Below are 26,040 nucleotides of genomic sequence, written 5' to 3'. Positions count from 1 at the left end.
TGGGCTATTCCTCATTCACATATCTGATGCTTGTGAGGGAGTGGCTGTAAAGATGGGCTCAGTTGAGCCCCTCCCCCTCTATAGAGTCCCATGGTAGGGTAGTGGAACACTGTTATGGACTGAGTTGTGTCCTCAAAATTCATGTTGAAGCTCTAAAACCCACAATGTGACTACATGTGGAGACAGGGCCTTTATGGAGATAATTAAGGTTAAATGAGATCATAAGGGTGGGGCCCTAATCCAATAGGATTGGTGTCCTTATAAGAAGAGGAAGAGATACCACGGTTGAGTGTGCACAGAGGAAAGGCCATGTGAGGACACAGGGAGAAGGTGGCTCTCTGCAATCCAAGAAGAAAGGCCTCAGGAGAAACCAACACTGCTGACACCTGAACCTTGGACTTCCAGCCTCCAGAAAATAAACTGAGAAAATAAATTTCTGCTGTTTAAGCCACACAATCTAGTATTTTGTTATGGTAGCCCAAGCAGACTAAGAGACCAAGGCAGAGAAGGTCAGCTCGCTCACAGGCCAGGACCAGCACTGGTGTAGAATCACTGCCATTCTTTATTGGTCAGAGCAGTGACAGGGCCGCCCAGATTCAAGGGAGTAGACTGCACCTCTCCATGATGCAATGTCATGTGCATACAAGGAGGGAAGAAACTAATGGTGACTATCTTGGAGATAGTGACCATTCCTGCCCCCACCCAGCCTCCAGTGAGCTCCATAAGGGCAGGAATCTTTTCTAGGGTGTTTACCAGGCATCCTGCTCATATCCAAGTGCCTGTATTCAACACAGTCCCTTGCTGTTTGAAAGGAGGGGTCAGATTAGCTTTTCCTCCACTGTCTCCAAAGATTTGATCCTCAGGAAACTGAATACAGTTAAATGTTGGAAAGCAAATTACCAATTCAAAAAGAAATATTTAAATGACTAAAGATAATCACATTTTTCAACGACAGTATTACCTGAGTAAAAAAAAAGTGTCTGGCAGAAACCTGGGTTAGATCAAGAGAGGCCCTGTGTGTACTGGTTAGTTCTGACCCTGGAGCCAGTCTACCCAGATCCGTCCTGGCAGTCATTCACTGACTATATAACCTGAGACAATTCACTTAACAATTTCCCCAGCCAGGATCTAGAAGGATTTTGTGCCTTAACTGACAGAGCCCAAAATATAATAGCTTCTAAATAGGTATCTATTACATAAATAGCTCATATCTCCTTCTCCAGAATAAGAAAAGGATTGGTGCAAATCAATTATTCTTAAGTATGCTAATTTTTTCTCTCCTACTTATGTTCAGTCCTCTGGATCCATAGCAGTCCTTTCTGAGAGGCTGCCATCTGGGCTCTGTTTTGGTGGGCTTGCTGGGAGATGGTCAGAAAATTGCAGAGCCACACCTGTGCAAAAGAACTTCTCTTTCCCAAAGTGCAGGCAGTCCCTTTCCTTTATCAGATGTTCTTCTCTCCTCCCTCTCTTTCCCTCTCCCTCTCTCTCTTTCTCCCCCCTCTCTCCCTTTCTCCTTTTCTAGCTCACTTCATTATTGCATGCCTTTTTATTTCCCTACTTTAAGATGTTTCTCTCCTAGTCTGTTTCAGCTTCATTCTACTTAGAAATAGCTCTGGAGAATGGCACTGAGTATCTTGATTTTTATCCTGCCTATCTGCCTATTCTTCTCTTTCTATTAGCGCTTTCCACACACACCAATGTCCTCTTGCTTGTACCACTATTGCAATAGCCTCCAAATCAATCCTCCTGACTTATATTGCCTTTACTACGACCCAGACCATCATCAATAGGTCACTGCAATGCTCACAAAGCTTCAATGGCCCTCCCTCTTACAAGGATTCGGGACTCAGAGTCTGTCTTCCATAGCCAATTTTATCATTATTGCTTTTTCTCATGTATTTATTTGGCCAAATTTATCAGTATTTCCTGTCTAAATTTTCTTCCACATATTCACTGCTAAACTTATTGCAAGTCAGATTCTCTCGTGGTTTACCAATACCCTCCCAATAGATTATTTATTATTGCTTTTACAGAAATCCACAAAGGATTTGAGGTGGTTGAAGGAGTATAACAATACAATAAATAAAACATAAGCACTTTAAATTTTGAAAAAACAAAACATCTCAGAATAGCGTATGTCTTGAGTTCTTATTTGTAACCCTTTGCAGTCTCTTATCTGACTCTAACTACCCCTGTCTTTCGTAACTTTTAAATTATCTGTGCTTATTTTGTTTACAAAATAACACACACTTGTAGTGAAAATAAAATTTATGTTGCAGAAATATACAACCTAGAAAGTAAAAGTCACTCATACTCTATTTCTTCCTCTCAGTCCTTGCAACACATCACACTTTTATTCATTTGGCTGATTTCCTCCAGATATTTTTTACAGTATGTTCATTAGTATATTACTTTACAAGGATTAATTCATTCATATAATGTATCACAATCTGTTTTTAACAGAAGTGGGATGTCTTTTCACATCATTACATATATTCTTTTTAATGACAAAACAGTGTAGTACGTACCATAATTTTTAAATACGTTTCATTATTTTTTTCTTTGCTGTTTTTTTTTTTTTACTTTGGTTCTCCTTGTTTTTCTCATGTAGTCTCAACTAGACCAAAATCTAGATTTAAATAGTCAATACATTTGAAAACAGCAAGATAAATGCTGTCTTATAATGGAAAATTTCAGAGGATTTAGGATGGACAGACCACTATGTCAAAATGAGATACCTCATGCTTCTTTTACTATTAGAAAAAATTCAGAGCTTATTTGTAAGTAGATCAATATTTCTCAAAATTAAAAAGTTAATTTCTCAAACAAAACTAATTCCTTTACTCAAGCAAAACCATTTTTAAAGTTTGAAATTTAAAATAGAACATCCATTTCCCTGCACAGGAGAGCTTTAAATACTTGAAAATTTATTTAAATACTTGAAAATTCATTTGTTTTTGCATAAGTAAAGCATGCACGTGATACAAAATTCAAAAGATACAAAAGATCCACTAACTTCTCACCCCAAAGCAGAAATGCCTCCAGGTTAGTGGGAATCCTCTGATCACTTCTCTCCAAGTTTCTTTAGCTGTGGACCTAGTGGTCCCCTCCACCTTGCTTTCTGCACCCCCTCCCCAGCCATCCATCACCTCCATTACCAATTAGAGAACAAAGGCAAGAAGCTGAAAAGGAAGGCACTGTCGTCTTTCCCTCTTTGTCTCCTTTTACAAGCTACCCTGAAACGCTCTTTCAAGTTGGGGTAAAATTAATGACAAAAGAGTAGGCTTTTTACCTATACTAAGTTTGAGAGATTTCTAATATGTTTGTGAAGGTTTTCTCATCTTGTATTCATGGTATTTGTATAGCAAGGAATTGGCCTCACCTAAAGAGTTCTGGCCTTTGTATTCTCCTGGAAGGAAACCTCTAAAACTTGGGATCTCACCAGTTATAGGAATGTCTGTTATTCCTGGTGGGTCCCTCAGCACACCTGACAGTTTATGCTAACGGAGGGCTCAGGGTGGGGTATCCACTTCTCAGGTCTGTTTTGTGGAGATTTTTGGCTGAGGGAAGATGTTAGGAAAAGATAAGGACCGGAGAGGGTTTGGCCCTAGACAGGCTTCACATACTATTTTGAGTGCCTTTGGAGAGAAGTGTGAAAGCCAAAAGGAGTTGTTTCAAAAAACTGTGAAATTCAGGTCACAAGTAGTGCTAATTCAGGGCCTGTGACGTGACACAAACTGCTAATGACCTATCAGTAGTCATTCTCACCTTCTTTCTTCCTTGCTCACAAACCCTGATTTTTACCTTGGTTAGCAAAGTGCTCAGCGAAAGACTACACTCCCCAATGTCCTTTGCAGTGGCCAATGATACTTACGTGGAAGCTGTGCAGTAGAAGAGCCTTTTGAGTGGGGTCTTCAAAGAAAGAGTGATGATTTGTCCCAAATTTATCTGGAACATTTCCTATTTGTACCTGTTGTCCTTGTATAATTATTAAAAGCACCCTGCATAGTATTTTCCTTAACTTGTCCCCTACCAAAGCATATTTATGTTGGTTTCAGTATTTCACAAATTCAAACAATGCTATAATGACATCCTTCTATAATCAAGCACTTTTGTGCAGATGGGAGAGAAGTAGAGCAAATGGTTCAAAAAGTTTGGGCATTTAAAAACATGAGCTATTGCCAAATTATTCTCAATAATGTTCTTCCAATTAACATCCCCATAGTGGACTGGAATGCCTATTTCCTTACATTCTCACCAACACTATTATTGAGCTTTTTGATCTTTACTAATCTCATTAATTGAAAGCACCACCACATAATTTTATTTCATTAATAGTGAGTTGGACCTCTTTTCACATTTATTAACCACTTGTTCTTTTTCCCTGTACCATCTGTTCATATCCTTTGTGCTTCCTCATGCCTGCTTTTTACTTAGATTTGTGGAAGTATTTTTGTCTCTCAAGGAAATTCATCCTGTCTTATTTGCTAAAAATAACTTTTCCCAATTTTCCTTTATTGCTTGACTGTTTAGAGCTACTTTTTTTGTATAGAAGTCATTTTTTACTTTTATGTAAATCAAATTTATCCATTTGTGGCTTCTGGGTTTGGGATCATGTTTGGAAAGAACTTCCAGACAAGAATTATTATTATTATTTTATTATCTTTTTAAAGATTTTATTGGGGAAGGAGAATAGGACTTTATTGGGGAACAGTGTGTACTTCCAGGACATTTTTTTTTCTTTCCCAAGTCAAGTTGTTGTCCTTTCAATCTTAGTTCAGCTTCAAGTTGTAGTCCCTTCAGTCTTAGTTGTGGAGGGCACAGCCCAGCTCCAGGTCCAGTAGATGTTGCTAGTTGCAGGGGGCGCTGCCCACCTTTCCTTGCGCCATTTGAGGAATCGAACTGGCAACCTTGTGGTTGAGAGCCCACTGGCCCATGTGGGAATTGAACCAGCAGCCTTCGGAGTCAGGAGCACGGAGCTCCAACTGCCTGAGCCACCTGGCCGGCAGATTATTATTTTTAATCAGTCAGTTTTCTTTTTAAAGAGCTTTTATGGATTCACTTTTTTTTAAATTCAAATCTTCCATTGTCCTAGAATATATTTTGGTATAAGAAGTAAGATGGGATCTTTTTATGTTTTCCCCCAGCTAGCCAGTTGTTCAGATCATTTACTGAATGCGTAACACCAACCTGCAATTTCTCCTTCATCTTTTACTAAATTCTTATTCACATTTAGGCCTACTTCTTAGTTACTATTCTGTCCCTTTGCTCTACTAGCTTATTGTTACTTTAATTATTGTAGCTTTGTGTTTTTCCTGACCATTCTTTTTGTTTTCCCAGACTAACTTTAGTATTACATGGTAAAGGCAGGTAAGAGAAAAGACGATAAGAGGAAGCAGAAATACCTTAGGCCTCATTAGGTCCTACTCAGTTTGGTGCCAAGAAATAAAACCAATCCAAGGAGAGAGGAGTCAACAGTATCAAATGCCTCAGAAACAATAAGATGCAGACTGAATAGTGTCCTCTGGATTTAGCCCATACTTTTAGAAATCACTGGTGTTCTTAGGGCAGATAGGTTGTGTAGAGGGGGTAGGTAGGAATTCATTTTAAAATAAAACGTTTTATTAATAAAAATTGTATTTTATCAGATAGGTTTAGTTTCTGTTGCATATACAGACAATCCAAATAAGTGGCTTAAAAAAGACAGTGGCTTTACTCTCACTCACATAGATGAAATTTGGATGCAGTCACTCTGCAGTGAGTAAGGACCTAGGCTTCTTTACCTTTCACTACATCATGTTAGTGATGCTTTCCATCTTCAAGATTGCCTCATGGTCCAGGACAGCTGCCTGAGCTCCTGCCATCATGGGCACACTCCAGGCTGAAAGAACTTGGAAGGGGTAAGTTTAAAAAGGGCATACTTCTCAGCTGAGTAGACTTTCTTTAAGAAGTTTTCTCAAAATTCCCATCCAAAAACTACCATGTAGATACCATTGGCTACCCACAATCTCAAGACTGTTGAAGTGTGAAAGAAGCTCTGGGTGAGGTAAGGGTGTTCCTAGGAATATCCGTAACCAGCCAGACAAGGTTTCATATTGTAGCATTGCCTTTTTGAATTTACTACAATTCTGGCAGCAAAGGGGCCTGGGAAGTATCTTTCAGCTGGACATATTGCTACCTGGAACAAAATTTTAAGTAAAGAGCGGACACTGGCTATAAAATAGTCACCAATAGTCCCTTTCATGTTGTGTTAAGATTGATAGACACTTACTAAAATAAATAGCTGTACCAGAAGTCCCACACTGGAGGGCAGGAGGCCAATTTTCATCTTGCATAGATGATTTTACAATTTTTAGTTAATAATAAATTTCATATAAAATTTTCATATAAGATTTTTGTCTTCTCTTGAAAATCTGAAAATTGGCAATATGCTGGGCCCACATACTCAATGGTCATCTTCAGCTAAATAGAAATGAGCTGCCTCTCAGGAGGGACATTTTTCCTCCAGTTAGTCACAGTCCCCATCTTTCCCTATTGATTTGACCTGCTCATTTAAATTACCTTCTTGTCTCCAGCAGGCATTTGTGTTTGTACCAGTCATTTTATGAATGAATAAATAACTGTTACAAAGAAGTATGCATAAAATGTGACAGTAGAATCATTAATTATTAGTCTAATAATTCAACAAGCATTTAAGTACTGCCAATCTGAGTAAAGCTATGGAAAAGGTGTAATGGAGAACATAGAAGGGCTGGAGAGGAGCTTCTGTCCTCACAGAGTCATTTAAGGACCTGACCTCAGTTTCCTTATTCATAAAGTGCATTAGACAATGTGAGAGCACACATCATTTACTGTTCTAAACTAACCTTAACGATAGGTAAGAATTCCAAAGCAAAGTCAAAGAAAATCTTAAGATGGAAAATAACCCAAGTATCAGAATCTGAGGTGTTACGTGAGCCTCGGAGGCTGATGAGAGAGAGATTGATGAGACCCACTTGTTTAGGTTAAGCTCCAAGGAAGGACTCATGAGTAGGCCCTGGAGAGGACTGTGGTGAGCACAGCCTGGGCCAGAGCTGGGTTGGCAGCATTGTATGAAGACTGTGAATGGCAGCCGACTTGGAGGCCGGAAGTGCTCAGACTGAACTCCACGCTCAAAGGTTTGGACAATGTCCTGGAAGCAAAAAAGCTTTGAAGATTTCTGTGTGAGAAGTGACTAAATGAAAGGGGGCTGTTCAGGATGATTCTGTCCCTTGCGGTTGTTATATATGCATTCACTCAGTTACTAATTGACTTAACAAACATTTGCAAACTGACATTTGAAATAATTTAGGTCAAAGCGTACTATGGAAATGAAAAGGAACAGAGGCAAGCTGATAAAGCAAAGCAAGGATGTCCAAATTCGATCAAATCTAGAGGATGAAGGACAATACTGAGAAAACAGCAAAGGAAACTAAGAAATACCAAGGTAGGGATGAGGGAGAAACCCAAAAAATTTGTAAACCTACTGGACAATGAAAAGAGCCCAGGTCACCGCAGGATTGAGAAGCTCCCAAGACTTTGGGAAAGAACACAAATGTTTAAGTCCTAGTGACCACAACTCCGTGCAGCGGGTAAACGTCCTTAAGGTTAAACAAGCAAAGACATAATGAAGTCTACCTCCTTGGTGCGGTGCAGTTACTCCCATTTCACCAGAGGAAACAGGCTCAGAATAGTAAACAATCTGCTTAGGAAGTAGTTGAACTGGGTTTATCTGACTCTTTGTCCCACAGGAATGTTGCCGTCTGATTAAGCCTTTCTTTTTTGAAACAAAATTGCGAGTGCCTGTAAATGGAGTTGTTTAATAAAGCGACTCACAAACCGGGTGGGACTAGGTCGGCTACCCCTGTCCCTCCAGGGGAAGCCAGGTGCCTGTCCTTCCCACACCAACGCAGAGCCAGTTTGCTCTCGCCGGAGCTGAGTCTTGAGCACAGAGAGGAAATCCAGCCAAAGACTAGGGGTCCAGGCCCGTGGCCGCGGAAACTCGGCGGTGGGCCCGGAGCGTGCAGACAAGGGCTGCTCTGTCACCGCCGCGCCCCGCAGACACCGAATGCCTGTTACCGGTCACCGAGTCTCGTGCTCCTGAGCGTTCCGCCCTAGGGCGGGCGGCCAGGCCTCCTCGGTTCTCTCCCGGAGGAGAGTCCAGGCCCAGAGGCCACGAAATCACGTCGGTGGCGAGAGGCCCGGGCAAGCCCCGCCCTCGGAGCCGCCTCTTCCGCTCTTGCCGGGTGGGGTCTGCACGGCCGCCGGGATCCGCTCCGACGCGGCCACGTTGTCCTGCCTCTGGCGCTCGAGTCCCACGGGGACGCCCGGATCGCTTAGCGGCTGGGCTCAGCGGAGCCGCAGCCTTGGCGAGCTACCGGTGCTGGGCACCGCGGCGCTGGGGGCCGCCCTGCCGCTCTGCGGGCCAGTGCACAGGCGCGTCTGGGATCTGGGCCCGCGAGGCGCCGCCCTCCGCCCGCCACGCTCTCTGCCCCACGCCGCCCAGAGGCAGCGAACCGGAGGGCGCGCTATAGAGTTGGGCGCCGCGCAGAGCTGGGCTCTGGGGCCCATGCCCCTGCGCCCCCGCGGGCCCGCGCTATGGCCTCCGGGAGCGTGGCCGAGTGCTTACAGCAGGAGACCACCTGCCCCGTGTGCCTGCAGTACTTCGCCGAGCCCATGATGCTCGACTGCGGCCACAACATCTGTTGCGCGTGCCTCACCCGCTGCTGGGGCGCGGCGGAGATCAACGTGTCGTGCCCGCAGTGCCGGGAGACCTTCCCGCAGCGGCACATGCGGCCCAACCGGCACCTGGCCAACGTGACCCAGCTGGTGAAGCAGTTGCGCACCGAGCGGCCGTCGGGGCCCGGAGGCGAGATGGGCGTGTGCGAGAAACACCGCGAGCCCCTGAAGCTGTACTGCGAGGAGGACCAGATGCCCATCTGCGTGGTGTGCGACCGCTCCCGTGAGCACCGCGGCCACAGTGTGCTGCCGTTGGAGGAGGCGGTGGAGGGCTTCAAGGTGAGGGCCCGGCGCGCCGCGCGGGAAGGGGCGGGAGAGCGTGTCGGACAAAGGGAGGAGAGATCCAAAGAGGCTTCCTTTTTTCCGCCTAGAAAATGGCTGAGCAGGTCGTGTGGTTCACAGCCGTCATTTCCTCTCTGTCTGCTGCAGAGCCTCGGCACACAGATTTGGGAGGAAAACCTGTAGATTGAGGAAGCCAGAAGCCCCCCCTCCGCCCCCACTCTCCTTTCCTTATTTGCGTCTGTTTACCGGTTCACGGGCACATAAAGACAGCCCACGGAGCCCTCCCCACTCCCGTATAAAAGATGCGTGTAAAACCACGTGCACATCGGCAAGCCTCAGAGACGCTCGTACTCTGTCGCCTCCTAGTTGATCTCAGACACATTAACTGGCTGTATACCCGCCTGGCAGGTAGATGCCCACCACCTACTCGAGAAGCATTTCCCCAGCACTGCCTGTGCTCCGTTCTGTTCCAGAAACTCATGGAAAAGAACACAACTCTTTACTGCTTAAGTTATTTAACCACTTTGAAACTCATAAGAGGTAACACAGTTATTACGAAGATTAAGTTAAAATGTGGATGGAGCCCCTGTGAACTCTTGAACCAACAGACTAGCACAGTTAAACAGTAACACGGAAACGAAGTCATTTCCTCAGTGTGCTACTGTGGAAGAGCTCCAGTTTAATTCCAAGCCTCCTGGTCCTGTCACCTTTCCACTAGGCCATGCAGTAGGCATCCTTCCAGGGGCAGGTAGTTGACTCAGTTTAAGTTACACACAACCTGCCAAAGGAGGGGTGTGGTGACCCCGTGTGCCTGGTTCAAGGACAGGCTGTAATCCCGGACTTGGCTTCAGGAATGTGAGTTGCATGTGTGATAAGCGGAAGAGCCATGCTGATGCTAAGATCTGCCTAATCCTGAACTTCCCAACTGTTTTTGCTTTTCTTAGGAGCAAATCCAGAACCAGCTGGACCACCTAAAAAGAGTGAAAGACTTAAAGAAGAGGCGTCGGGCACAGGGGGAGCAGGCACGAGCTGAGCTCTTGGTAAGTAAGTGTCTTTGGGATTCACAGATAATATCACTTCTGCTGGTTACTCCTTCTTTTGTAAGGCTTAACATTGTCCAGTCAAGTCTTCCAGACTTCTAGGTGAAGGTGGGGAAGACCATATGGCCGTTGGGAACTAACCTGGAGACCCGAGCATTCCCATATTTTTTGGGGAAAGGATGGAAGAGCTAAGGTTGGGAACCCTGGAGAGCCGACCTATCCAAAGTTTAAACTGCTAGCTTTCTTTAGATCACGGGTGATCCTTGACAGAGCTGACATAGGTGAAATTCTCGGGCACAGCCAGCCTCCTTTGGTACCCTTCTGCAGACACATGCCGACAGTGGCTTTGCATAAGCCCCACTGTTGCTTCTTGCTGGAGTGTTCCCTTTCTTGACAACACTTCAATTCTGAGCTTTTCACTTTGTTTCCTTCTTTTAGTCTCCTAAAGCCTTAGCGAATGGCTAATTTATGACAGGGATATTTGGGGGTTTTGTTTTGAAAACCAAAACAAAAAGTAGAGACTTTTATAATAAACACTTACATATCCACAATCTAGTTTTTTAAGCATTTTTTTGAACAATAAATAGTAAAAATTTCTACCCATTAGGAGTATTTGCATGTGAAAAGCAAACTGTTAGACCAGTAGTATATAACACTATTTTGTAAGAAATTTTGTCAGCCTGGCCAGGGTGTCGCAGAGAACTTGTGGACGGGGAACTTATTCCCATGATATCCTCAAATGCCACCACTTGTTCTGCCCACACAAGCTGAGACCTCAGCTTTCCTTGCTTGAAAGTAGGTCTGATGGATGGAGAATCTTCTAGTGAGCTTGAGTGGAGTCAAATCATTATGCACATGGCCTCTCCTCTGTGGGAGGATTGTCAACGAGGGGAGATAGTCCTTCTCTGATCATCAGGGAACCTGGACTTAGGAATATAACCTCTGTAGGCCTTCAGTTTCCTCATCTGTGAAATGGATAGGTTGGATTAGACTTGTTCTTCAGCAAGGCTAGTACTACCCTCTCAAGAATCAAGTGGTTGGGGAGAGTAGGGCAGGGAGGTTACTTGTCCTGCAATCAAGAAACAATCCCATTAGCAGCCGGACGGCTCAGTTGGTTAGAGCACTATCTCTTAACAATAAGGTTGCTGGTTCAATTCCCATATGGGCGGGTGAACTGCACCCTCCACAACTAGATTGAAAACAATGGCTTGGAGCTGAGCTGCAGGTGGGTGGCTGGTTGGCGCAGTGGTTGGGGCATGGTGCTCAAAACACCAAGGTTGCCAGTTTGAGTCCCATATGGGCCAGTGAGCTGCGCCCTTCACAACTAGACTGAAAACAATGCCTTGACTTGGAGCTCGGCTGCACCCTCTACAAAAAAACCACACTGTTCCCCAATATTCCACAATTAAAAAAACATGCCAGCAGAATTGCCCCCCACCTGGGGGCCAATAGCATGCCCTTGGAGAAGCACTGTATTAGTTGATCTTCAAGGTCTCTTCCAGTGTAAGATTTCCATTTCTAAGATATTGTTATCATTTATGTCTTTGAAAGACTTACCCCAGCTAAGGAGAGGTATGAGCCTTTAAAAATGATCTGTAAGCAAAGGTGTTGTGAGTGCTTAAGAAGGGTGGTTAGAGGGCTGGTTAGCAAGGGAAGGTTCTCAGGAGTTGAGTTGAAATAGGTCAGCAAGCTTTCTGTAAAGGACCACCAGATAGTAAATTTTTTTGGCTTTGTGGGCCATGTTATCTCTGTTACAACTATTCAACTCTGCTGTTGCAGCTCAGAAGCAGCTAAAGACAGTATGTAAATGGTAGGTGTGGCTGTGTTCCAATAAAACTTCACTGCAGGGGAGTAAACAAAGGGAGTTTGCTAATCCTTTGTTTAGAACAAAGTGTTAATAAAGCCCTGTCAGTGGGAGGTGGGGTAGAGAAGGGAGGGCAGAGAAACTTTGGCAAATAAATGTGCACTAATGAACACCCTTGAAGGCCAGATGGGGTGTACAGAGTACATGTGAAGGGCCTAAGGGAAGCCATCAAGGTTATTATACAAGGTTTGTTGTACAGATTGTGTTTGAGTGTCCCAAAGCATCCTCCTCAGGTCGCATATCTGACCATGTCACTTCCCTGACAGTCTTTCATGGCTCCTAGTTGCAGTAAAGTCCTTGTCCCCCTTAGCCTGCCAGGCAAGGAATGTTCTGGTCTGTTACCCTTTCTGGCCTCTTCCATCAGCACTCAGTTGCTCCAGCCAGACAGAACCGATGCCTCCTCTCCCCACTCCTTTGCCTGGGTCATTTCTTCTGCCTGAAAAGCTCTCCTGGTCTTTGACCACATGGTGAACTTCATCCATTCTACAAGACTGTGTGAAGACTGTAGCAACTTCTCCCACCATAGGCTGTCACCCTGTCTTTGCTTATCCATTCGTGATCACATATATCTCCTGAACCCAGCTCACATGACTCAGTACCTTGAGGGCAGGGACTGTGTCTGGATTATCACTGGGGTAATTCAGTCCTTGGCCATCATACAACCAGTGAGTAAAGAATGGAAAAAACAAGTGAGTGAACGAGATGCTTGTTTTAATATACTGGATGAAGTGATGAGGTCTTGGGGTGGGTAGTGGGGGTGGGTAGAAATGTGAAGGGCTCTGGAAGCTAACTTTTCTTCTCTTCACTGCCCTGCCCTGTGCCTGCACAGAGCCTGACCCAGATGGAGAGGGAGAAGATCATCTGGGAGTTTGAGCAGCTGTATCACTCCTTGAAGGAGCATGAGTACCGCCTCCTTGCCCGCCTGGAAGAGCTAGACTTGGCCATCTACAACAGCATCAATGGTGCCATCACCCAGTTCTCCTGCAACATCTCGCACCTCAGCAGCCTGATCGCGCAGTTGGAGGAGAAGCAGCAGCAGCCCACAAGGGAGCTCCTCCAGGTAGGGAAGGCATAGAGCCCCCTGCTGCCGAAACGCCAGCTGCTCTCCAGGCAGCATCCAGGCCCCTGCTCCCCTGTCAATTCTGTGGGAGCAGCAAGGGCTCACACCAGTCTCTCTGTTGGGCGTGTCGGAAGGAGAACGTGTGCAATCACAGAAGCTCTCGTTGACAACATGGACCAGTCAATCGCACTGTCTCACAGAAAGGGCGGGAGGAAGATTAAAGCCCAGGCTTGCTTTGCACTGACACGTGGTCTGATCATAGGCAAGGCTCGTGACCAGCCTGAGCCTCAGTGACCTCATCTGCTCGTTATATAATGAGGGGTTTGGCTTACATGCCATTTAAAGACCCTCCACTCTCCGATGTCCTGTAATTTTAGCATACACAGGTGCATTACCACGACCGCAAAACAACGAGCACTTGAGCAGGAGTGGTCAGGCCGAGGAGTCCTGTGATTTAACCTTTATAGTGCAGGTGACAAAGCTGCAGGTGAGGGAATCCAGCAAGACCCTAGGAAGTGAGCTAACGCCTGTCTGTCATGTGTTCATTCAATGCATGTGAATTGTCTGCTCTGGGTCAGGCACTGTTCTAGGTACTGGGGTTAAGTGCTGAACAAGCTCTCCTGAGATTTATATTCTAATGTTGAGATCAGACAAAGAAGCGGACAAGCAAGTATCATAGGTGTTGATAAATGCCATTAAAAATTATGGCCCGTCACCTGTTTTTGTATGTCCTGTGAGTTAAGTAGGGTTTTTACGTGTTTAAGTGGTTGGAAAAAATCAGAAGACTGTTATTTTATGTATGTGAAATCATTCAAAGTTCATTATCCTCACGTTTTATTGGAACCTACCCATGTTTATTCCTTATGTCGTGTCTGTTGTTACTTTTCCACTACAACAGCAGAGCTGGGTAGTTGTGACAGAGACTGTATGGCTTACAAAGCCTAAAATGTGTACTGTCTGGCCTTTTCAAAAAAGTTCACCAACTCCTTTAGAATAGTAAGAAGAGAGGGCCTAGGTTTGAGCCTTAATGAACACCAGCATTTCATTGTCAAGGGGAGAAGAAAGGGCTTACAAAGGGAACAAGTGACCAGAGAGGCACAGTAATCAGGAAGGAAGAATGTTTCAGGAAGATGGGAATAGACTACAGAGTTGAGGTCAAATAATATGAGTGCTGATCGCCACTCGCTTTGGAAACACAGCCATTGCTGAGCTCATGTAGAACCAGCACCATGGAGCAAGTCGGGCAGGAGCCGTGTCAGGAAGAGTTGCAGTGACTGGATGGGGTGAATGGCGACTGCAAGAGTGATGACGTTAAGACTGAAGGAGATGTAAGAAAATACTTGGAGATGAGATAGGATTGTGGGGTTTCACGGGAAGGCATGCTTAAAGAAGCTAGTGGCACGTTTTGGAAGAATGCAGGGAGGAGAGCCTATGTTGTAAGGAACAAGGGGGAAAGTCATTGAAGCTGTAAAACTGACGGACTAATCACCAGTGTGTGGTTCCTGAGAAGGCAGGGGAAATGGGCACTGGAGCGTGTGTGGGAGTTTGTTTTGGAAGATCCTCTGTTGTAGGGGAAGAAAGGGGGAAGGGGGAGAGAGATGCAGGCAGGGTGTAAGGTTTGGTATAAAACCTGGTGACTTTTATTCAGTTTTGAAGTTGGACAGCAAGATCATCTGCTAAGCAGGACTTAGGGGAAAATAAGGGCTTTGAAGAATGTTGGAAAGTTCTGAAATTATTGTTTCAGAGTATAGGAAAGCCAGTTGCTTTGTAAAACCTAGTACTTGGTTGTTGAACTTTGGTTTATACTGGGAACAGTCTGCTCTGTTGTCTGCTTTGCTGTCTTAGACCATGACTGCTCCATACAGGCATAGGGAGGCAGGTATTTGGGCTGACCCAGGATTCCGGCTTTACAAGATGGACTTGAGGTTTTTCTGTTTGTTTGTTTGTTTGTTTGTTTTATTGTGATAAAATATACTTAACGTAAATCCACTGCTTCAACCAGTTCAAATTGTATAGCTCAGTAGCATTTAGTAAACTCAACAACAGTCATCACAACTGTTTAGTTCCAGAGCACTTTCATCACCACAAAAGGAAACCTGTGCCCATCTCTCATCCATTTTTACCCACTGGCAACCACTAGTCCTGCTGTGTGTCTGTGGATGTGCCTGTAAGGGGATCCTGAAATCTGTTGCCTTTTGTGTCTGTCTTCTTTCAGTTGGCACACTTTTTTCAAGGTTCATCCATATTGTAGTACTCATGAGTACTTCATCTTTTTGTGACTGAGTGATCCATTTGGATTATTACCAAATTTTGTATGTATGGATACATACCAAATTTTGCTTATGCATTCATGAGATGATGGACATTTGGTTTGTTACCACCATTTAGCTATTGTGAATAGTGCTGCTGAAACATGAAAAATGTGAAATGCTTCACAAATTTCAGCATCATCTCTGTACAGGGACTATGCTAAACTTCTGTACACAGTTCCAGTTTGAGCATATATATTCCCAAAGTGATCCCTGGAGATCTTAAAACGTTCTTTTAAGGTAGAAGGTATTTGTGAGAATGTTTTTGAACAGATGAACCATGAAATCAAAACGGATGATGAGGAAAGTAGAGAAAGAAAGAGGAACCATGGACTCCATGGGGAAGAGGGTCTTGATTACCAAAGAAGGGTTGTGGTGTAAGTCACTGGAAAAGCAAGCTATGCCTTGCTTACTGGGGAAATATTAGAGGTAGTCCCACTGAGGTCAGGAAGAGGACAAGAAACCCACGTGTTGTCTACCTCTGTTTAATATGGTAATGGAGGTTTTAACCAGTTTAGTTAGATAAGAGAAAACAATTACAAGTACAAGAATTGGGAAAGAGGTTAAACTATCTTATTTGGAGATGCTATAATATATAATTGTAAATTAAAGAATCAGTGTTAAAACAAAAGAATTCAGCAAGGCAGGCAGGATATAAGATTAACATACAGAAATCAGTAGTCTTCCTATGCACAGATAACAGCCATTAGAAGAGAAAACCTCATTTCCAATTTCAAAAGAAAAGAAATACCTGGGAATAAACTTATAAGAAATGTGCAAAAAGCTGCATGGGGAAAATTACAAAACACTCCTGAAAAACAAAATAGACTTGAGCAAATAAAAAGACATTATTTGTTCTTGGATAAGACATCTCAACATCATCAAGTTGTCTTCATAAGTTAATTTATAAACGTAATGTAATCTCAATAAAAATACACCACTTTTTTTCCTGGATCTAGACAAAATGATAGAAAAGTTCAGGTAGAAAAATAAGCACACAAAAATAGCTAGGAAACACTGAAAGAAGAGCTACAAGGTGAGAACTGGCTCTATTAGATATTAAGACATACTACAAAGCCTATATAATTAAAGCAATTGGTAATAGCATAAGAAATACACAAAGAACTTTTAAAAATTGAGGGAGGGGGAGACAAATTCTATAGAAAATGAGCTATAGACATGAACAGTCAAGTTGCAAAAGAAACATAAAATTTGACTAGTACTTGTGAGAAAATGTTCTACTATACTCCTTTTAATAAGAGATACAAATTTAAGCCACATTAAAATACCATTTCTTACCCATTAGAATAGGAAAATTTTCTTAATTCAGTATATTGCTAGCAAAGATGTGGGAGAGACAATCTCATATGTTGGTGAAAATACAAATCATTTTGGCAGTATTTAGCCAAACTACATATGCGGTTAGACTTTGAAAAAGAATCCTTGTCGGAGTTTACCTTGAAGATACACCCAAGTATGAAAATATGTACAAAAACAGATATGCACAAGGTTACCTGATGTAACATTGTTTGCAATTGCAAAATATTGGAAAGAACCTAACTTTCAAACCTAGATTGGTTGAGTCAGTTACTTGTGCAGACTCACACACACACACACACACACACACACACACACACACAGATACACACACACAAATACTATGCAACTAAAAAAGAATAAGATACCTATGAACTGTGATACAAAGTGGTTTCCAGGTTATGGTCTTAAATGAAAAAAATCAAAGTGCAAAATACATAGAGCAAGCAAGAAAGAAATAATTAGAAAATACATGTGTCTGGCTTGTTTTTGCAAAGGAAACACTAGAAGGATACACCAGGAAATATGAAGATGGGGAGAATGGAATGGGAGGGGATAGAAGAATGAGTGACAGAAACTCTCTCCAACCAAGTCAAACATAATTTGAGCACCAAAATAAAAACAGTGATGGATTATAACCCATTGAATAATGTAAGAATCTATGAGTTCATACTAATAAATAAGAAAGGAAAATTCTTTCCAGTAGAATGTCGACTAAGTAATATAGAAGGAATTTTGAAGCTAGCAAATAACCAATTGGAAACCATCATAATTCGGACAATAATTATTGATGGGTGTTAAATCTAAGGAGGGAAAGTTTAATAAGACTTGAAATATTAACATAATTTTTAAGTATCACTTATAGGTTACTTGTTAATTACAAAAGGAAAAATAGCTATACACTGATCAAAATGCCACCAATAAGGGTCAAGCAAATATTGTGAATTTTTAGAAGGACACAACATACGCTAGTCAACAATGGAACAACCTGAATTTTGTCATGAGGGGAGTATCTGACAAACCCTCAAATGGAGGGACATTCTATAAATTAACTGTCCTGTATTAAACCAGTGCCAGTGTCATGGAAGACAAATCCGTCCTAAAGAACTGTTCCAGATTAAAGATACATGTCATGATAACTAAATGGCAATGAATGATCCTGGATTAATTGAGTGGGAAGGGGAATAGCTGTAAAGAACATTATTAAGACAGTAGGTTAAATTAGAATATGGACTATGGATTAGATAAACATATTGTATAAATGTTCAATTTCCTGAATATTGATAACTATATTGTAGTTATATAAGAAAATATACTTAGGAAATACAGAAGTATAAAGGAGCAAAGGGATATAATGTAAACAGTGATCTCGCAATTGGTTCTGAGAATAAATATGGTTATAATAATTGGATAAATCTGGGAAAAAGAATACACTGGGAGCTTTTCTGTGTATTTGAAATTATTTCACAATAGGCAGTCAAAGGAAGCAAGCTGGACAACTGTGGTCCATGGGTGGGATGCTTGAGTTAGTAAATTAGAAGTTTTGAGGTCCTTGACCAGTGTTGCAGGAGGAGGACCCCAGCCTGTAGTTGGGTTTTCAACAAACTTCTGTGAAAGAAAACTGAAGTTATAAACGACTTCTCATGGTTATCCTTTTCCTTTCTCTTACAGGACATTGGGGATACATTGAGCAGGTACGGTTTTCCCTCTCCCCAGGGTTAAATCAAGACTATCTCCCTCATATTTACAAATCCCGAAAGGAGCCCAGAGCCTGACATGGACAGCTTGCCAAATGGACACCATACCCTGCCTGTCCCTGAAGAGTCACTAGTGTGCAAAGAAATTAGATGGACTGCAGATCTTCTCATTAAAACTCAGGGATTACTGACAGATTGTGGGGGTGAGGGAGTGGAGTAGGGGCTCACTTGGGAGGGTGCTAGTGGTTTGTGAGGACACTTCCATGAGGAGGGAGGGGACTTACAGGTACTTGGGCAAAGTACAGTTGATTATTGCTTCCTAAGCATTTCAGAATCCTTTTTCTTTCATTTTCTCCCCTTACTTCCTGTATGGCCTTTGACCAGCTTAGTTATGTAATTAGTGATAGCTACCTGGATTCGGGCTCTTACTGTCATCATTTCTCTACTGTATCATCAGATGGAAAGTGAGGAAGAAAGAGCTCCCAGGGTTGGGACATGACTGAGCAGGGAGAGCTCAAAGAGGGCAAGAAGCCCAGTTCTTGGCGAAGTTCTTGGTGAAGACAGATGGTGACAGCAAATCAGAAAGGCTTTGGGGACATAATGTTTAGTGGAGTACCTACAGGTGTGGAAACTGACTGAGAGAGCTGACCTTTGAAGCTGATGAAAATCCTCAATGGTGAAAACCCTCCAGAGGAAATGCAGCTTGATTATGTGGGAGCATTTGAGGAGATGGGGGAGGGCCTCATGGATGCAGTAGGTTGCTTCGGAGGGCTCTGTGGATAGAGGCATGGTGATAGAATTGAGTTTCTTGAAGGCCGCTTGGATGGAGATGAGTTGGTACTTGTAACTGTCCCAGCCAGATGACCCCAGCAAAAATACTACCTTATTACTTTTTGATGCCAGTCTAATTCTGAGCTAACGTAGGGATGTAGATCCCTTAGATCCTGGCACTTTGTGACATTAAAGTTTGGGTTTGGCCATATGAGACAAAAATTTCATTGGCTTAAGGTTTAAACAAAAATTTTGTCACCATATAAGAATGGTGCCCAGGGCTGGTCTGGTGGCTCCAGTGATCATCAGACTCTCGGGTTTCTTTCCATTCACTCTTCTGCCATCCCCAACGTATAGTCCTCATTGTTAAGAGTCCACAATAGTTGCTAGGATGCCAACCTCAAGAAGAATGTTCGTCATATCACATTTCTTTTTAAGCAGACTTCTTAAATTACCACAAGATACTTCTTACCTCTCATTGGCCAGAACTCTGTTGTCACAGCGTCACATCTAGACTGGGCAGCCATGAACCCAGTAAAGTTTGCAAGATGGGAGAAGGAACAGTTGTGGATAGGCAAACTAGCAGTCTTTGCCATAAACTCCTTGCTGGTGTGGGTAGTTGGATGTTGTCCAGACAGTACCTATCTGTCTACAGGTACCATTCTCACCATCTTTGGGAACCTGAGGATTCTGGGTCTTTGCCCACCATGAATACCAAGGGCTTTGTCATGGAATCTAGTGCTTTCTGGCCTTAAGTTCAGTTTAACTCAGTAAACCTTTTGGAGGACATGCCATTTGAAAAGCCATGAGCTATGTGCTTTGGGGGATAAAATGAGTAAGACGTCTCCGCTTCTCTGGTCTGGAGGATCATAGTCTAGGAGGAGCTTGTGGACGAGGCATAGTGATTGCTTTTAAAGACTTGACCTCTGTAGCCAGTTTAGCTCAGGCCCTGTCCCAGCCCCTGGAAGGTCATAAAGTTGGGGAAGACACTCACTCTCTTTTTCTCTTTTAAACTTAGAGCTGAAAGAATCAGGATCCCTGAACCTTGGATCACACCTCCAGATCTGCAAGAGAAAATACATATTTTTGCCCAAAAATGTCTGTTCATGACCGAGAGTCTGAAGCAGTTTACAGGTAATGTGAAGAGGGATCTATGATGGGAAATGGATTTATGCTGTGAATATCTGTGTATTACCAGACAGGATACGTTTTCCAGCCAGATAGTGGGATGCAAACTGAATATCTTTTTTTCTCCCCTTAGAAAAAATGCAGTCAGATATGGAGAAAATCCAAGGTAAATAATCTACTTAATGGGCTTTTGATGTTGAAGTTTCTCGGGAAGACTAACATCTGTATTCAAAGGGGGGAAAGGAAAAAGGGGGATATGCACAGGCCAGCCTTCGCTGGTGATTGACACCTTCCTTTTTGCTTTGTTAATTTTTTTCAGTTAATAGCCTCTTGTTTCACTTTGAAGTCTTTTAACAAATGCACTCAGTTCTCAATCTACATTGATGAGGATAAAAATAGGCAATCCAAAATTAATCCAGAATTAGTGTGATTGTTTTGATTTTTATTTTTTAATTGGAAAAGAGAATGGACAGAAACTATCCTAGTTGTGTTTCATTTGAGCCAGTGTTTGTCGCTATAATCTGCCGAGTTCCTCCTGCTTATGGGCACAGGTATAGACTAGTGCACGAGGACGTGAGCAGCACTGACTGAGGCAGAGCCTTGAGGGAAGTGGTTGGGAGTGGGATTCAGGAGTGAGGCTGCTGGGGTGCCGGCCCAGCTTTGCCTTAGTAAGGATTCTGCACCTTCCAGGCATAGTTCGGAATATTGCGGGTTCGGGTCCAGACCACCGCAGTAAAGTGAATTTTGCAACAAAGCAAGTCACATGATTGTTTTAGTTTCCCAGTCATATAAAAGCTGTGTTTACATTCTATTGTAGTCTGTTAAGTGTGCAATAGAATTATGTCTAAGAAAACAATGTACATACCTTAATTTTTAAAATACTTGATTGCTAAAAATGCTAACCATCATCTGAGCCTTCAGCGAGTCGTAATCTTTTTGCTGGTGGAGGGTCTTGGCTTCAATTTGTAAAAAACCACAATATCTGCGAAGCGCAATAAAACGAGGTATGTCTGTAATTTCTTCGTCTGTAAAATGAGGAAAATAATAGTTCTTACCTCACGAGGTTGTAAGATTAAATTTACGTTCAATTTCCAAAGCTTTTAGAATAGAGCCTGACTCAATACATCCTATACTTATGTTTATTAAATAAAGTATTCTAGGTATTTAGGAAAACTTTTACAAATATAAAATTTTCTGCTCATACATTCAGTTAGGAACTGGCTACATACTAAATGCTAAAATTCCTAGGCGTTCTGGTGGAATCTGAAATCCTTATATGTAGGTAATCCCTTATTGCAAATTACAAGTCCCCATAATCTTTGATAATTTCCTATGTTATCGTATCCTGAATCCCTATTTCCATTGTATCTTTCAGATACATACTTTGTGGGTATTTACCTACATAGATTCAGGGGACACTCACATGTGCATAAGCAAAACAAATAGGGAGAAATTCCACTTAATACAGTGGATAATGCCAGAAGCCATTAGTTCAGACATGACCTTTCTTGATTTGGCTCTCATTTATTTCTACTCTTCTCCTGCCACTAAAAGGCTAACTGTGAACATATCTGCATAAATACTTTGTCATCTTTAAAGTGCTTTTTAAGTGAATGGTCTTGTTTGCCCCAGCGTGGTAGTGGGTGTCACTCAAGCCACCCAGCCCCTAGAACAGAGGTGGCTTATGAAAGCCAAGAGTTGTGTGTGATGTGGACTTAGAACCGTGTTTCCCCTTGCAGAGCCAGCTTGCACACTGGAGGGTGGAATCCTTGATCTTGGCTCGGTTTGACACAATAGGCTACCAATGCCAGGCATGTGGTTATTCTTCTACCCAAAGTTCCCAGTCCCTCTTCCCTTAAATCTCTTGGCTAGATGATGGAGTCATGTATTGTATGAAGACATCAGTGCATGACTGACAGCAGGGGTCCTGGGGTTTCTGATGGAGACCACTGCTTTACCATGACTCTGACCAAAGCTCCCTCAGTCGGGATTTCCTGAAAATACTTATATGACTTTCATAACTTCTTTTCTCTTTTGTTGTTTCAGAATTAAGAGAGGCTCAGTTATACTCAGGTAGGTGATAGGCAAAAAACCATATAGGAAAGGAAGTAAGAATCCTTATGAACCTAGCCACTACTGTGAATGATTTTAGAAATTGCCTAATTTTGGATCCTTTAGGTTACATGTGTAAAAGTGATAACCATTAAAAAAAAACATTGCTTGTTTCTATGTGTTTACAATATTTTTGCCTCTTAAAATGCTTCAGAGCTGAAGCCATGGACCTTTGAAATCAGAAGTCAAGCTCAGGTGCTGTGAAGAGTTCTAGAGCAGAAACTGCAGTTCCCAATAAGCAGAGTACTGTTAGTACACTCTTACACTGCCCAGCCTGCCCAGCCTCGGGGCAACATGCAGTTTGTGAAAAACAACTGATTGAGTTCCACTCATTCTGGGTGCTCGTGAGAGTCTAGTAGGAATCTTGTGTCATCCCATCTCTGTGCCCTGGGACAAGAGTCGAATCTCCCCCGCCCCTTGACCATCACCTTCACCTAAGGTTCAGAGAGACTGGGAAAATTTGTGTTCCCAGAGGTACTCACATCTGAGGTATGTCCTTTTCATAGTCACATGCCATCTTCTGTGGTGTGGGCTCCTTTTCATGAAGGGAGGGACTCTACACACAGCAGATCTTCTTTCATTGGTGCTCACCGGCGATGATCCATATTTAATTTTTTCAACAAATATTAATTGAATACCTTGTTTATGTCCTACACTGTCTAACGCTGTGTAGGGTACCATAGAGGGAACAAAAGAACAGAAGACACTGTCTAACCTTTGGAGTTGAGTGTCTGATTGGAGGTGTGAGGTGTACCCATGACATGAGAAATCAGTGGGTGACTGATTGTTGAACCAAGAGCTGACCATCTGAGGTTCTTGGTCACTTCTACCAGTTGCCTGTAATGAACTTTTTGTGGGATTGATGTAACCCACCTGAGCATTTGATTGGAGGGATAATGTTTGGCAATCTTCCTCCTGAACAAAATGTGAAGAGCAAACGAGAGAATGTATATCAACACTTTTAAGCAGGGAAGATCCTCATGATTCCAAGAAGCTGGAATACCAAATACCAGAGTATGTGGCGTAGGTGACACAGCTTTAGATTTAAGAAAGGGAAAGTGTAAATGGCATGGGCTGGTGAACAACAACTTTCTGAGGAAGATGTGGTTCATGCATTGGGTATTAGAAGAAGATGAACGGGGTTTGGATGTGCTCAATAAAGATCTCATGGAATGGAGGCTATAAAAGAGTGAATTGAAAGGTGTGCAAATTGTTTCAGGTTCCCAGTCCTTTATCCACAATTCCAAGGCAATTTATTTGGGAAATTCAGTTTATAATGGATGTTGTAGCATAAGATGTGAAAGAAAGGGAATGGAGATAAAAGTCTCAGTGTTTTTATATATCCTAGTTTAAAAAATTCACCAGCTAATCCAAATAGTCATTCTTTTGAATGTTAAATTCAGGACATATTCATGAGATGATGGCAGCCTATAGTAGGGAGCTCTTATCGTCTTCTCAGGCAGGTAGGAGAAAAGCTGAGTGTTCTGGAGTGCGCTCCCTGCCCTCAGCTGACTGACCCTCCCATTCCCTCTGTCTCTGCAGTGGATGTGACTCTAGACCCGGACACAGCCTACCCCAGCCTGATCCTCTCCGATAACCTGCGGCAAGTGCGGTACAGTTACCTCCAGCAGGACCTGCCCGACAACCCTGAGCGGTTCAATCTGTTTCCCTGTGTCTTGGGCTCTCCATGCTTCATCGCTGGGAGACATTATTGGGAGGTAGAGGTGGGAGACAAAGCCAAGTGGACCATAGGTGTCTGTGAAGACTCAGTGTGCAGAAAAGGAGGAGTAACCTCGGCCCCCCAGAATGGATTCTGGGCAGTGTCCTTGTGGTATGGGAAAGAATACTGGGCTCTTACCTCCCCAATGACTGCCCTCCCCCTGCGGACCCCTTTGCAGCGGGTGGGGATTTTCTTGGACTATGATGCTGGCGAGGTCTCCTTCTACAATGTGACAGAGAGGTGTCACACCTTTACTTTCTCTCATGCTACCTTCTGTGGGCCTGTCCGGCCCTACTTCAGTCTGAGTTACTCGGGAGGGAAGAGCGCAGCTCCTCTCATCATCTGCCCCATGAGTGGGATTGATGGGTTTTCTGGCCACGTTGGGAATCATGGTCATTCCATGGAGACCTCCCCTTGAGGTGAACACAGGCCAGAATGGCTGCTGGCCATAGTCCTAACCCAGGCATAAGGCATCTTGTTGCCTTGCCACTTCCTGTCCATTATAGCTGGATGTCCTTACCACTCTCCATGCCCCAGCAGTGGGAGATGGGACGTCCCTGTTCTCTCTGTCATCCTCTCCTTTCCTGTGAAAATTATGAGATGTATGAGAAGCATCAAGATTGTTCAGAAATAAAAACCAGATGTCCATCTCTAGTGTATCACATTTTTTAGTTGTGTACATTACTGGAGGGGATAAAGAATATGGATAATTGGATTTGGAAGGCCATTCAGATACTTAATCCCTTGGCTCAGCCTGGCTTCCTCTGATTCAGTCCCCCAGCGATCGTGGGTATTTGCTGTCATTTCTGGATTGGTGCTCCTTTCTAAGGACCTAACGTGGAACTACAAAGCCCTGTCAGCACAGCCCCCTTTATCTCAGTTTTTCTTTCTGGGAGAGGTTCCTCTATTCCTGATTCACAATCTCCATGAAAGAGGCCTATATGTGTTTTGATTCATTAACAATTATTTTACAATAATGGTGGGAAATGGCCCCACCTCTGTTATGATACAATGTTCTAGTCAATTTGCTCTTTGCCTGTATCTTTTCTGAGGGCTTTGTCTGTTCACTTCATTCTAATGAAAAGTGTATCCTGGTGCTGGATGGACATCGCCCAGGATAATTTTCTGCCTGACACCATCCATTGTTTCTAGATCCCCTCCCAGTCACATTTGTGTTTTAGTGGTGAGTCATATATCATCCCTGGAAGGATTTTGGGGCAGTATTCTAGGGATTCAACATAATGAAATGACATTATTTGAGGATCTGCTGTACTTGAATTTGACAGCAATTCCCAGTTATATTTCCCTTTTCTTTTTGGAGAGTGTTAGAAAATAATAATAAATGGAGTTGGAGCTGCCATCCCAGAGGAACTGCCTTGCATGTCTTATGCCTAAAACTTCCAAAATGTTAAAACAGCAAAATAACCTTTGCACTGGGCCTAAAGCAATCTTTAGGCCCAAAGGACTGCAAAGATAAAAAGAAAGCAGTTACGACTATTGACTTGTCTCTTCCGTCCTCTTAGGGGGTTGGAGAGATTGACCTTTCTAATATGTACCATCAAAGGGCAGTTCCACCCCTGTGGCATTGTATCACAAGGCATCCTGGCATCAGAAGGCTGAGGCAGATCACAGAGCAAGCTCCCACACGGGTTCTTAGTTCTATTCTGGGTGAAAATAAAGTGAACATGGATGTTGTTTACATTGTTTTCTGGGTCTTGGTAGGATTGGGTTCCTACCTGATACATGGGTATGCTTCTCTGCATGGAAGGCAGAGCAGAGACTGGGAACCTTGGAGTGCTGGTACATGGGATACCTGCCTTTAACAGTGAGTCCCTCTACTCTAAAGGGTCTGCAACTGGAAAATAGGGTGAAGGGTACCAATCAAAATTGCATTGCACTTTGACTTAATTTAGTCAATTGGGACAGGGAGGAAGAATTAGGACACACAAAGAGGGCACCTCACTTGTAACAGTCCAAGAAAAG

The 26,040-nt window shown here is 43.2% G+C and overlaps 1 protein-coding gene and 1 non-coding gene across 3 annotated transcripts; one reads left to right on the top strand and one right to left on the bottom strand.

Annotated features, from left to right (window-relative positions):
• The first annotated feature begins 8,014 nt into the window (after window positions 1-8,014).
• LOC117020148 (zinc finger protein RFP) lies at window positions 8,015-25,293 on the top strand. Of its 2 annotated transcripts, XM_033102399.1 has the most exons (8): window positions 8,359-9,036; window positions 9,984-10,079; window positions 12,773-13,003; window positions 18,301-18,323; window positions 20,116-20,231; window positions 20,359-20,391; window positions 22,272-22,298; window positions 23,880-25,293. In XM_033102399.1, exons 1-8 carry the CDS (start codon window positions 8,617-8,619, stop codon window positions 24,473-24,475), a joined length of 1,542 nt encoding a protein of 513 aa, XP_032958290.1. In that variant the 5' UTR covers window positions 8,359-8,616; the 3' UTR covers window positions 24,476-25,293. The 2 variants fall into 2 exon arrangements, with proteins under 2 accessions (XP_032958284.1, XP_032958290.1); XM_033102393.1 differs by lacking the exon at window positions 22,272-22,298 and having other exon boundaries at window positions 8,015-9,036; window positions 23,880-24,740.
• On the bottom strand, window positions 15,420-15,523 carry LOC117020968 (U6 spliceosomal RNA). Its single transcript, XR_004422788.1, has one exon. It is a non-coding gene; the product is annotated as a U6 spliceosomal RNA (small nuclear RNA).
• Window positions 25,294-26,040: the final 747 nt, after the last annotated feature.

The sequence above is a fragment of the Rhinolophus ferrumequinum genome, chromosome 3, assembly GCF_004115265.2.
Source record: "Rhinolophus ferrumequinum isolate MPI-CBG mRhiFer1 chromosome 3, mRhiFer1_v1.p, whole genome shotgun sequence".
Lineage (NCBI taxonomy): Eukaryota > Metazoa > Chordata > Mammalia > Chiroptera > Rhinolophidae > Rhinolophus > Rhinolophus ferrumequinum.
The sequence above is the reverse complement of the archived record's forward strand: the minus strand, read 5'-3'. Positions and strand labels throughout refer to the sequence as shown.

Excerpts from the sequence above, each read along its gene's own strand:
- LOC117020148 (XM_033102399.1), top strand. The coding sequence starts at position 8,617 with ATGGCCTCCGGGAGCGTGGCCGAGTGCTTACAGCAGGAGACCACCTGC. Across the intron at positions 10,080-12,772 it reads AGGCACGAGCTGAGCTCTTG|AGCCTGACCCAGATGGAGAG; the intron begins GTAAGTAAGTGT and ends GTGCCTGCACAG. Across the intron at positions 22,299-23,879 it reads AGAGGCTCAGTTATACTCAG|TGGATGTGACTCTAGACCCG; the intron begins GTAGGTGATAGG and ends CTGTCTCTGCAG.